At 45.5% G+C, this 12,589-nt stretch overlaps 1 protein-coding gene across 2 annotated transcripts in view; it reads left to right on the forward strand.

The window, feature by feature from the left end:
- Mccc2 (methylcrotonoyl-CoA carboxylase 2) overlaps nt 1-12,589 on the forward strand; it is a 70,062-nt gene that overhangs the window by 43,550 nt on the left and 13,923 nt on the right. The window contains exons 8-11 of one of the 2 annotated variants that reach the window (XM_037209477.1): nt 2,972-3,036; nt 7,547-7,646; nt 7,725-7,844; nt 11,123-11,195. In XM_037209477.1, coding sequence (XP_037065372.1) covers nt 2,972-3,036; nt 7,547-7,646; nt 7,725-7,844; nt 11,123-11,195 — 358 coding nt within the window. The remainder of the gene's footprint in view (nt 1-2,971; nt 3,037-7,546; nt 7,647-7,724; nt 7,845-11,122; nt 11,196-12,589) is intronic. The other variant, XM_028871717.2, reaches the window with a different exon arrangement.

The raw sequence follows: 12,589 nt of genomic DNA on the forward strand, positions 1-12,589 counted from the left end.
GCACACAACTGTTCTCACGGCAGTTAGGGGGTAGAGGCAGGAGGATCAGAAGCAATAAAACATTATTCAGACATAGAAAGGAATGAAGTTCTTCACAGTGTGGATGGGAAAGGTGGGACACACACACACACACACACACACACACACACACACACACACACACACACACGATTCCACATCTGTGAATATTTAAGGGAGCCAAATTCATGGAGATGGAAAGTAGAATAGAGGCTGCCAGGGCCGAGGAGGGAGGAGTAACGGGGACTGGCCACTGCTGAGTGGGAGTTTCTTCTGGGAATGATGGAATGTTCTGGAATTAGGTAGTGGTGATGGCTGCACAATTTTGTGATTACCAGGAAAGCCTCTGAAACGGGTGCTTTAAAATGGTGGGCTACAAGGCATGTCTGTTACTAGTAAGAACTCATTTTCATGCAAAGTAAACGTTTCCCGTGTGATTCCTAATAACAGTTACGGAAGGTGAGGTAGACCAGAAGGAGCTGGCACTTTAACTGTGCTAACTCCCCAGTGTTCTTATCTGTTACCATTCCTCTCGCTGGTGGTGATGAGCTCTCGGCGCGCGCATGGAAAATGTACTCAACTTTTACCTTTGCACTGTGAGGGGTACGGACTTCCCCAAATAAAGGTATGAGTGACATTTGGAAACTTCTGTTGGGGGAGGATTCGTGGCAGGTAGTGCTGGAACAACACCCGATGTTTTAGAAGAGTTCATCCGGGTCTACCCATGGATTCAGGTTTCACTTGACTCCGCGGCCATGGAAGCTGGAAGTTCTCCAGGTCTGACCTCTGTCAGTGGTCCATGAGAGACTGCTTAGGGGAGGAAGACTCTGAAGCCCCATAGATTGGAGAAGTCAGTATCCTGATACTCATCTGTAGGCAGATGAGAAAAGGCGTGAAGAGGGCGTTCAGGTGCTGTTAGCTCAGGTAGCTTAGTGTGGTTGGAGCAGTGGGGGTTGGAGGGACTCTGTGCTCATGTGGTTCCTTTACCTGCCTGACCTGCTGTTTCCTAGAACGAATAACTCTCCTTGTTTCTGACTTTTCGTCTTTATACCTGTCACAGCCTTCAACATGTGGGTGTTCAGTAATATTAACTGATGACAACCCTATTTCCCCCCACTGGAAATTAGTCAGAGCCCTGGAATAAATATAGTATATCTGTTGTTTACCTCTTTATGACTTTAAATATTCAGACACCTCTTATAATTAGTTATTGTGTGGACTAAAAGCCATTTAGCACTGAATTTCTTGGGAAAAGAAAGAGTTTGACTTCTGAGAGTGGAATAATTGAAGGTGAAAATTTTAACTGACTCTCTCTGTGGAAAGGTATTTAAAACAGCTTTTGATACAGTGAAGAATAGCCATCCCTGTGTGTATCTCAGATAAATTAAAATAGCCCTCATTATTTTAATAAAATCTTTCTATTTTTATCTCCAGAAACAGATTAGTCAACCCAGCTAGGTAGGAATCAGCAAACAGTTCCCACCAGATGAGGCTGGCGTTTAGTTCTTAGTGGTTTTCATTTTCTTGTTGTCATTTCTTGAGCTATAATAAAGTCATTCTTGATTAATTGTTTGATTTCCTTCTTTTTTGGCTCCATCCTGTTGGATCTTACATTTGGGTGACTTATGTAGGTTTTTTTCCCCCACCTTAAAGATAACTGGATTTTTGCGGGCAGTGATAGTGCACACCTTTAATCCCACACTCGGGAGGCAGAACCAGGCGGATCTCTATGAGTTCGAGGACAGCTCGGTCTACAGAGTGAGATCCAAGACAGATACCAAAACTACACAGAGAAACCCTGTCTCGAAAAAAAAAAAAAAAACAAAAGAAAAAAAAAGATAACTGGATTTCATAGCCTTGTTTATTGAGTATTTGAAGATGAATGAATCACAGTCCCTTCCCCGAGGAACCCATAGTATAGAGCTGATAAGAGAAATATGTACAGATTGCTGAAATATAGATCAGAAAGTAGCAGGTAGACATGTAAGTGGAATTCTCTTCTTGGAACATAGATAGGCAAGTATCTTAGGGTTTCTATTGCTGTGAAGAGAAACTATGACCACAGCAGCTCTTCTAAAGGAAAACATTTAATTGGGGTGGCTCTATTACAGTTCAGAGGTTCAGTCCATTCATGGCGGGGAGCACGGCAGTGTGCAGGCAGATGTGGTGCTGGAGCTGGGAGCGCTACATCTTTCAGGCAACAGGAAATGGTCTGAGCGTGACACTGAGCCAAGCTTGAGCAAGAAAACCTCCAAGCCCGCTCCCACAGTGACACACTTCCTCCAACAAGGCCACACCCACTCCCAACAGAACCACACCTCCTAATAGTGCCACTCCCTTTGGGGGGCCATTTTCTTTCAAACCACCACAGCCAGCACTACTTGGTTGATACCATAGGGTGTCATCACCAAGAGGACTCCTGCAGGCCAAGTGGGAGTTCTCACCCAGTGGGTGAGAGAAGAAGGGATCCCAGGAAATCAAGGGAGTGCTCACAACTCCAAGACTTTAAGGTGTGTTGGGCAGTATCATGAAGAAGAGGGTGAGCTTCTAGGCCCCATTTTTTTTTTTTTTTCAAAACAAGGCTTCTCTGTGTAGCTCTGGCTGTCCTGGAACTCACTCTGTAGACCAGACTGGCCTTGAACTCATAGGGATCTGCCTGCCTCTGCCTCCAGAGTCCTGGAATTCAAGGCGTGTACCACCACCACCTTCCAGCTCAGGCTGCATCTTTTGTACAGGAGCTGTGGGCGACTCTTAGTGAGTCTGGACTTAGATTTCCCATCTGTAGGCTGGGAGACCATTCTCTCACTTTGCCTGGAGGTTGAATGAGAAAGTACAGTAGTCCTCAGCTCTGTGGAAGGAAGGGTGTGGTGTAGTCAGGTTAGGCGATGTGCTTGTTAGTACCACATTTGGTATCACCAGTGGACCGGTCTCACTGGGGTTTTTATCCTTGTAGGTGAAGGCAGCTACTGGTGAAGAGGTGTCTGCCGAGGACCTTGGAGGGGCTGACCTTCATTGCAGGTACGGCCGGAGCAGTGTTTCCTCTCAGGATCGGTGGTCATTTTGTTTTTAAAGGAACTTTTACTTCGTCTGCTCTTAGTCTGCTGTTCTGGGTTTAGTTCTCTGGACTCTAGAATTGTGTTTCAAGTGGGTGTGTCAGCTGCTAAAAAGAAAAAGAAAGAAAGAAAAAGAAAACTTATTGTTATTTTTTTTAAAGATGTGTTCATTTATTATGTATACTGTGTTCTGCCTGCATGTCTGCCTGCACGCCAGAAGAGGGCATCAGAGATCTCATTACAGATGGTTGTGAGCCACCATGTGGTTGCTGAGAATTGAACTCAGAACCTCCGGAAGAACAGTCAGTGCTCTTTAACCTCTGAGCCACCTCTCCAGCCCCAGGAAAACTTATTGTGTTTGTCCACATGCATATGTGGACACACTCATGTATATGGGGGTACACATGCCATGGGGGGGCACATATGGAAATCGGAGGACAACTCGTGAGAGTCGTCTCCCCCTCTTCCGTGTGGCTTCTGGGAATTGGCTCACGTGCTCAGGCTCAGCATCCTTATCTTCTGAGCCATCCTGTCAGCACAGGGGCCATGCTAATCTTCTCCATATCATTCTATTTTTGGTGTACATGTTGCCAAAGCAAGCACACGACCTCAGCTTTCCACTGACGCCGGAGAGGCAGTTTCCTGTTAACAAACCTCGCTTGGATGCTTGTTATATTCCAGGCATGATTTTATTTTGCAGGGGTGACTGAGGGACTTGATAGATGACCTGTAAAGGATGCAGGAGATGAGATGATAAAGACAATGAGAGGAAGTGATTTCATCCCCCCCACACTGAGACAACGGGGTGGGGGAAAGCAGATTTGAAATAGAAGCAGGAGGAATCAAACATTCTTGTAGGCCTTAGAAATTAGGATTGTTTGAGAGATTGATTAGCAGGCATGTGACTGTGAGGGGTCAGGATCTTGTTAGGAAGGGTCTGCATAGATGTGGCACTTAATTCAAACTGTACAGTTCACCTTATCTTGAATGTGTACAGAGAAGGGGTCCAGCTCTGTGTCCTAAAGGGCAGGTAGACCTGACCATCCGGTATAGGAATAACCAGAAGGAGCCTGGTGACTTTGGGAGGAATCTGGGGCAAGAGAAAGGATGGATTCTTTCCTATCAGAAGAAAAGAATTCTTTCCTATCTTCTCATACCTGTTGACTAGCTTAAAGGACCTTCATCTCAAGTTTTCACTCATTCCTTTCTCATTCAGCACTTCTTGAGGATTGATTGATTGCATCGTTATTAGTGATATAGAAAAGAAATTCAGACCTAGTCCTTGCCCTCAAGAACTTATAATTTAGTTAAGCAGGTAAGAGGAATAAATGAATTAAGCATGCGTCCAGCCTTACCTAAAGGCTAGAAGAAAAATGGTTCAAGACCTCCTAGGGTGGAATTGGTATTGTCCGCAGTGTTCGGAGACCCACGCTGCCTGAGCTGGGGCAGACACTTGAGTGTTTCAGAGAGAGCTCAGCTTCGGGAGCTCAGGGCGGTGCTGCGGTGCATCTGCCTCGTTTCTGACTATTCCATGAGACTGTCAGGCGATCTGCTTGGCGGGGGTGATGTTTCTGTTTAGAGAAATCTGGCTGAGGGAAGGATGAGGGTGAGTGAGGGAGGGCATAGGACAAAATGGATTTGGGTTTGCTGGCAGGAGAAAGAGAGGAAGGTAGTATTTGGGGAGCATTAATTAATTAATTAATTAATTAATTAATTAATTTGTAAAACCTTGGCAGTTTTAAAAGGGAAAGACTGTAGGCAGCCTGTCGAGTTTCAGGGTATGGATGCTGGAATTTAGTTTGTCTCCCTGATGGCTGTTGTGACTTAGATGAGGTGAGGAGCCTGTTCGAGGCCCGTCTGGTCATGAATAAGGTAAAGACTGGAATAGAACCTTCCCACCAAATATCTGTTAACATTACTTCTTGGTGGCCCAGCAGGCAGTGGAGCTTGCCTGGCGAGCCTGACACCCTGAGTCGGAACCATGGTGGAGAAAGAACAGACTCCTCAAAGTCTGTTGTTCTCTGGCCTCTGCTTTTGGGCTTTGGCATGAGTGGGGTTTCAAGACAGGGTTTCTCTGTGTATCTTTGCTCCTTTCCTGGCACTCACTTGGTAGCCCAGGCTGGCCTCGAACTCACAAAGATCCGCCTGGCTCTGCTTTTGTATACACACACACACACACCACACACACACACACACACACACACACACACACACACACACACACCCCACAAATAATAATAATAATGAATAAATAAATAAAATCCACAAACATAACAGTGTGAAAGCTGGGCACACCTGCAACCCCAGAACTTAGGAGGCTCAGGACTGATTGCCTGTCTCAGTTGAAAAGGAAAACGGCTTTGAGTTCTCTGTCATCTTAAATGCACATTTGTACCTGCTTAGTCATCATTAAGAGTTAATTTTAAACAAGGATTTACGTAGTGTCTCATCTGCGATGTCTCTTCCCTGTTCAGGCAAATTTTAGGCGTTTTTTATAGGAAAGCATTGCATTTTAAAGTTTGGCTGAATTAGAACCTTCCTTCTGCTCAGTTCTTCATTTCTACTGAGTCACGGAGCAGCTAGAAGCCAGGAACCACAGACGCCATTCTGTGTGAAGCTCTGTGAACTAATTTGGGTTGTAAACCGAGCTTAGGAGCTGCAGAGGCTGCTGTGTGTGCTCTGGAGGAATACATGTGCTCTGTGCTCTTATTTAGGACGCCAGAACCACTCCTCAGAGTTGGACAGCTTCCCTAGACAAGACATCAAGACAGCTTGTAATGGTTTACCCATACAATGATCCAAAATTCTGAGGGTTTTTTCCTGTTATATATCTTTGTCTGACTTTACTGTTGTAGGTTTTTGTTTTTTTGTTTTTTTTTTTTTTGTTTTTTTTTTTGAGACAGGGTCTCTCTATTATGTAGCCCTGCTTATCCTGAAACTTATTATGTAGACGAGGCTGGCCTCAAACTCAGAGATCCACCTGCCTCTGCCTCTGGAGTGCTGTGATTAAAGGTGTGCACCACCACACCCAGCTTGACTTCACATGTGTTGATTTAACAAGTCTCTCTCTCCCCTCTTTGAATGTATATTCGCCCACATTTATGGGTGTGAGTGTGGTTGTGTGTGCATGATGCATGTGTAGCGGAGAGAGGACAACGTTGAGTGTGGGCCCTTGCCTTCGGACCTGTTTAAGGGCCCTTTGTTGTTTTTCTCTTGATCTGCCAGGCTGGCTGGAACAAGCTGTCAGGGATTCTCCTGTCTCGGCTTCCCGAGTCTCTTAGTAGGAGCATTGGGAATACAGATGTCTATACTGTTGGCTTTTCTGTGCGTCCTGGAGATTTGAACCCGGGTCCTCATGCTTGCACGGCAAGTGTTTTTACGCACTGGGCCGTCTCTTTAGCCTGCGACTGTCTTCTGGGAAGCCCACACCCACACTTGGGCATGTACTGTCCCTTAATGTCTGAATTATAAATCTTAAATTAAAACCTTCAATTTAAAAAGAAAAGATTTCAGGTATATGAATGTTTTGCCTACCTGTATGTCTGTGTATGATATGCATCCTTGCTGTTCGTGGAGGCCAGAAGGTGGCATCAGGTCCCCTGAAACTGGAGTTAGACTGTTGTGAACTGCCATATGGGGGCTGGGAACTAAACCTGGGTCCTCTGGAAGATCCTCATCCAGTGCTCTTGACTGCTGAGCTTTCTCTCCAGTCCCCAGAAAAACCTTTTCTTAATAAACTCCAGCTGTACGAAAGAAAGAAGGAAGGAAGGAAGAGAAGAGAACCAGCTCTAGTGTATCTGCAGAACAAACCACTGGCCGGGACAGAACTGACCCCAGCGCCGGGCTCATGCCTCACGTGCCACACTTGAAATTGACAGACAACGCCCACAGCCTTCACCACAGAGCCGCTTTATCAGTTTCCTGCCGTCCAAGGGGCAGGGTATTCAAGCCTTTTTGTTTGCTGGAAGCGAGAGCTGACTCTCCTGTGTGACTTGGAAGGAGGGCGGCTTGGCAGTCTGGGAGAGGAGAGACCACTGTGGACGCCCTCACCCAAGGCTCTGCTGGCTGCTGCTGCTGCTGCTGCGTCGCGTAACTGTGCCGTGCAAGCCCGCTGACGGTGGCTGGGCTCACGTGGCATTCGGTTCGAGAATGAGCCTTCGCAGTCCTGTGAACAAGTCCCGGGGTCTGACAAAAGGCCGGAGTGAGAAATCCAAGGCGTGAGCGTCCTGCAGCAGCTGTCGCTGGTCCTAGGGCGGGACACTTAGTCTCTGTACCTCTGATTTTCCTCTTTGTAAGACGAGGATGATGCTCTTTGGCCGGGGCCATTTGAAAATCAAGTAGATTGTCGTGAATTATGTGTTTAAGAAGTAAAGGTGCCTGATCATCCTTAGATTGGGGAGGATATTTAGGACCAAGGGTATTTAATTACTTTCCTTTTCCAGGCTTTGATTACTAGAGTGTGCTTTACTCTGCAGAAAGTCTGGAGTCACTGACCACTACGCTTTGGACGACCACCATGCCCTCCACTTAACAAGGAAGGTTGTGAGGAGTCTCAATTATCAGAAGAAACTGGATGTGAGTAGGAAGCCTTCTGTCTTGCCTTTCCCTGTGGAGCACTTTCGTCCGAGCCACCCGAATCCTGTCTGTAAACAGTGCGATTGTCCTAACCGTCTCCAGGTTACCGTCGAGCCTTCTGAGGAGCCTTTGTTCCCCGCCGATGAATTGTATGGGATAGTCGGTGCGAACCTGAAGAGAAGTTTTGATGTCCGAGAGGTATGTGGGGAGCGGGACCCATGCCGAGAGTCCAGGTGTCAACCCTAGGGTTTGTGTTCGTACAGACGGACAAGTGTGGGTCTCAGTAAGGAGCCGTGGTACCCGGGAGCGCTGTCTTGGCATAGTGCCTGGTGTCGCTGGTCTACAGTAAATACAAGTGAGGAAGGACTCTCGGTGATTCGAGTTTGCACTGTACCACAGGAAAGCTTGGTTCACTCACGTGTGGGACTTGATGTGACAGTGGGCCATGCCATTGGTGGAGGGTAGTCACACCGTTCTCAACTGTTGTTCCTCAGGGTTCTTATTTCGCAAAATAGACAAAATGTCAGCAAGTTGTTGGAGCAGAAAAACATACCTTTTTAGATCAGTATGACATTAGCAAGGAGTAGACAATTATAGTGGGAGACGTTACTATGGTGACAGATTGTGCCACAGCCTTCTGTAATCTAGAGTGGCAGTTTTCAGTGTTGGTTTAGAGTGGGTAGGCTTTGATTTTATTCTCTTCTTCATAGCTGGCAGAATGAATTTTAAATTAGGAAATCATCTTAATGAGATTCTAAGCCAGAGGCTTTAATATCTTAAGGTGCCTTCCCTCTTGACTGTAAGACTAATTTTAATTTCTGTTGGTTATTGGGGGCAGGGGAGCCTGTGTAAAAAACACAAAAAAGAAAATTGCTTGTTCTACCATTCAGAAAGAACAGCTAATATTTTGATATTTGGCTTGATCTATATATTTAGTTATATATCTGGGGATACACATACACACACACACACACACACACACACACACATACACACACACATGTATTTCTATCTGGGGACTCTGTGTAGTCAGATTCCACCAACCACAGCTCAGAAACCCTTGAGAGGGTGGGCTATTTTGTCTGTACTGCTCACATACATATTTTTTTCTTGTTGTTATTCCCTAAACAGCATAGTACAGCAGCTGTTCATATGGAGCATTTATCTTCTGTTACTTATTATAAGTAATCTAGAGATGATTCAAAGTTTACAGGAATATTTACATAACTCATATGCAAAATTAAGGCATTCAGTACAAGAGACTTCAGCATCTATGGATTTGGGTATGGGACATAGAACAAGTTCTCATGGATGAGGCATGGCTATGTACATTTATATATAGTTTAAATAATGTATTTTGGTATATGTATGTGTACACATATGTTTAATTTCCCCCATGTAAATAATTTTTTTAAAACTGTACTTTTTTTTCTGGTGTAAATTACGTATATTATTCCTTATCTTTAAAAAAAATCTCTTCAGTAACCATTTCTCCATGACTAGGTCCCAATTTCCATAGTGATGTCTGGCAATGTGGTAGGCAGACTTTTTTTTGCATGAATTGAAGGTGTTGTTTGCACTGTAGAGATGTCTGTAGATATTTAAGCAACGCTTTGTTACTACTGCTAAGTCTTGATTTTATAGAAATTCCAATGGTACTTCACTTTAGCAACGTGACACAGCTAAAAACTTTAGAATTGGGTTTTAGCCCAACCCCAACTTTCAACTAAGTACAGATAAAGAAAAAACCGGCACTCACCATCTGCTGAGAACCATCTTTTTAGAATAGCCACTTCTTCACTTACCCCGAAGCGTTACTGAGTACATATTCTGAGCATCAGATGTACAGGGGTGCGCAGCAGACAAGAACTCCTGCTTTCGTGTGCTTTTTAGTGCCTTTTAATGGCAGTCATGCCTTTGGCTGCTTCTTGCCGGCCATTTGTGGTTTCCATTTTTCCAATTATAAATGAGCCTCCCAGAGAGGCCTCCACAGCACACGGAGATGCAGCGATGCTGGAGGCTGAGCTACAGAACTTGAGCTTTGGGGATCATTCTCTCAGTCAGGTGCCGTGGGGGGACCCAGCCTTTCCAATATCGGTTTCTGCTGCTAGAATTGAGACTATCACCCTATTGCTTGTCTGTTCCCGAAGCTTGAGTTCTTCTGAAGGTAATTAATTTACTTTATGTAGTAATTATAAAGCCAGTCTGAGGTTGTTTTATACTAAGTGGCCCTGGGTTGCTGGGGCCTCTGAGGAGCTCCATCTTCACGCAGAAGATCGACAGCTGTGATGTGTTCATTGCTTGTCAAATGGTTCACTTGGAGAGGACTGCAGCACCAAGAGTTGTTTTGCTCCCATAGTCAGGAAAATAACTAAAAAGTAATTTAAGGTAAGCGTTTACTTTCTGTGGAGAGAGATGCTGGGATGGGTCCCTCAGGTTTCAGCTAAGGGAGCATGAGCGTTATGTAGTAATGCAAACCCTCTCAAAGGGGTTCTGGAGAAGCGTGGAATAGGCTTTGTGTGTAAGTCTTCTCTTTCGGTGCCAGGATTGAAGTCAGGGCCTCAACGTGCTGAGCCTGAGCTCTACTGAAAGACATGTGTGGCGGAGGCTCAGGGGTAAACTCTCTAGAAATATCTGCTCCTTTCAGATTAACGATATATGTAGCCAGTCCTTCAGCTGGCTGATATTGAGGATCAATGAGTATTTATTGAGGCTTAATAGTAATAACAGCTACTTTTTACTCAGAGACATTGTGTTCTAGTTCTTACTTTTTAAAAGTTACCCTCTATAGAGGGTGGGGTCACAGACAGGTTTACAGGGCATAATGGACTGTTTGGAGGGGGCAGGCAGTGCTGAGGGTGGAACCAGGGCTTTGAACATGCTCATCAAGTACTCTGCCACTGAACTGCATCGATTTGTTTCCCTGTGGTAGAGCTAGAGTCAGAGCCAGCTGTCTGTCTCAGCATCATTTTCGCGGGTTCCTTTATTACCAGTTCATCTATATTCCCAGCTGTCAGAACCCTTTCTTCATCTCCTCAATGGCGTTGAGTATAGAAGAGGTTTTTTTTTTTATTCTAATAAGTGACTTACCCTGGAACATCTGGTCACATATGGAGTCAACCAACATTCCTCACTCCAAGCCCTTAGTTATGCTCTGGGTTTTCATTGACTCTTTGAACCCCTGCCAAGGAACTGAACCGGCCCCTAGAGCTCTGGGCCTAGCTACCAGCCCCCAGGTTCTCTGCCTGCTTCTCTTGTGTGCAGTACCACTGTGGAGTCTCTACTCCATCACAGTGTGGGATGACCTGGGTGGGGCACTAACCACGCAAGTCAAGGGAAATTCTGAAGAGATTTTTCTGCATAGCGTGAGATGGAGAGTGACACCTCACTGTGAATTGCCTTCCTTATAAATAACTCCGGTGCAGAAATGCTTTCGTGATGTCATTGCTCAGGAGCATTGTTATTTTTCCTCTTAGGTCATTGCCAGAATTGTGGATGGGAGCAGATTCAATGAGTTCAAGGCCTTCTATGGAGACACACTAGTTACAGGTACAAAATTGAAGAGTTGAAAATAGCGAACGTTTCCCGTTGCGTCGGAAGTAAGTCATCGCTTGTCTCCAGGCTCCGCGCGCCTGGCATGAGCTTTGTTATCCAGGAAGGCACAAACTTGTGAGTCAGTTGTCAGCAGACGCTGCTTTAGACAGATGATTTGTTCGTGAATGGATTCCTGGACCCAAAGAGCTTGCAGTGACGATGGCCAGATACTGTGGTGTGGACTCTTATCTCTCTGGCTTTGTGGCCTTGCAGTAACAGGAGCAGAGAGTATCTGTCATGCTTTTTGTTCTCTGGGTAGCAATTATTTTCAAGCATCCAGCTTGCATCCTGGCTGTTTACCTGTAGTGCATCTGGGGTTTTATGGAATGTGTAGTTCACCAAAGGCTGTGGAGTGAGTTCAGTCTTCCCACAGCCTCCCTGTAGATAATTTTTGTTTCCTAAGATTTATTTTTCTTTATGTGTATGAATGTTTGCCTGCATATGTTTATGGACCCTGTACATGCCTGGTCACCATGGAGGCATAAGGCATTGGATACCCTGGAAATCCAGACAGTTGTAAGCCACCTGATATGGGTGCTTGGAGTTGAACCTATGTCCTCTGCAAGAGCAGTAAGTGTTCTTAACCTCGGAGCCATCTCTCCAGCCCCCTCTTAAGGGATGTATTCAAACACCAGATTGAGAATGCAGGACAGTGTGTTGTGTCGGGAAAAACAGGGTGTGTGTACAAGTTAGTTCTTCAGTCTAAGGTGCTGGGGTTGTCAGCCTTTGAAGGAAACTGTTTCAAACAGATGCTAGACTCAGAGTAACCTTCCAGTGGAGAAATGGCAGAACAATTTTTGTGAATTTTATTAGGCTGTAAAAAGCCTGAAAATACAGTAGTAACTCTGTATAAAACTTATCAGAACAGGGAAAGAGAAGCTGCAGAAATCCAAATTGCAGCTGTACGTGGAGGCTTAGGACTAAACCGTGGCAATTTCTCCTGGCTCAGTTTATGAGTGAGAGGATGGTTCATGCGGAAGGGGAATTTATGCTTTTCTCTCTAGGTGTTTAAGTGATCAAGAGCTTTTTGTTTGATGTATGGAGGGGATTAGTCCGCCAGCAATGCAGGATGTGTTCCTCATTGTGTAACAGTTTAGACAAGCCAGGGCTTCTCCACTTCCTCCAAGATGGATGGGCCGTCCCTGCCAACTCCTTTTATGTGTTTGCTGGGTACCTGCTGAAAGACTGCGGCGCTCTTGTATCGCTGCATCAGGGACAGCCAGTCCCCCCATCTCTTCTCCATCGTCCCGGAATTCATGTAAGGCTGGGGGAGTCAGGGGAGCAAGAGTTGAGGAGGAAGCTTGAAGGGGGAGAGTGGAGACCAGATGTCAGAGGCTCAGGTGTTTCTA

Source organism: Peromyscus leucopus, chromosome 11 (assembly GCF_004664715.2).
Source record: "Peromyscus leucopus breed LL Stock chromosome 11, UCI_PerLeu_2.1, whole genome shotgun sequence".
Lineage (NCBI taxonomy): Eukaryota > Metazoa > Chordata > Mammalia > Rodentia > Cricetidae > Peromyscus > Peromyscus leucopus.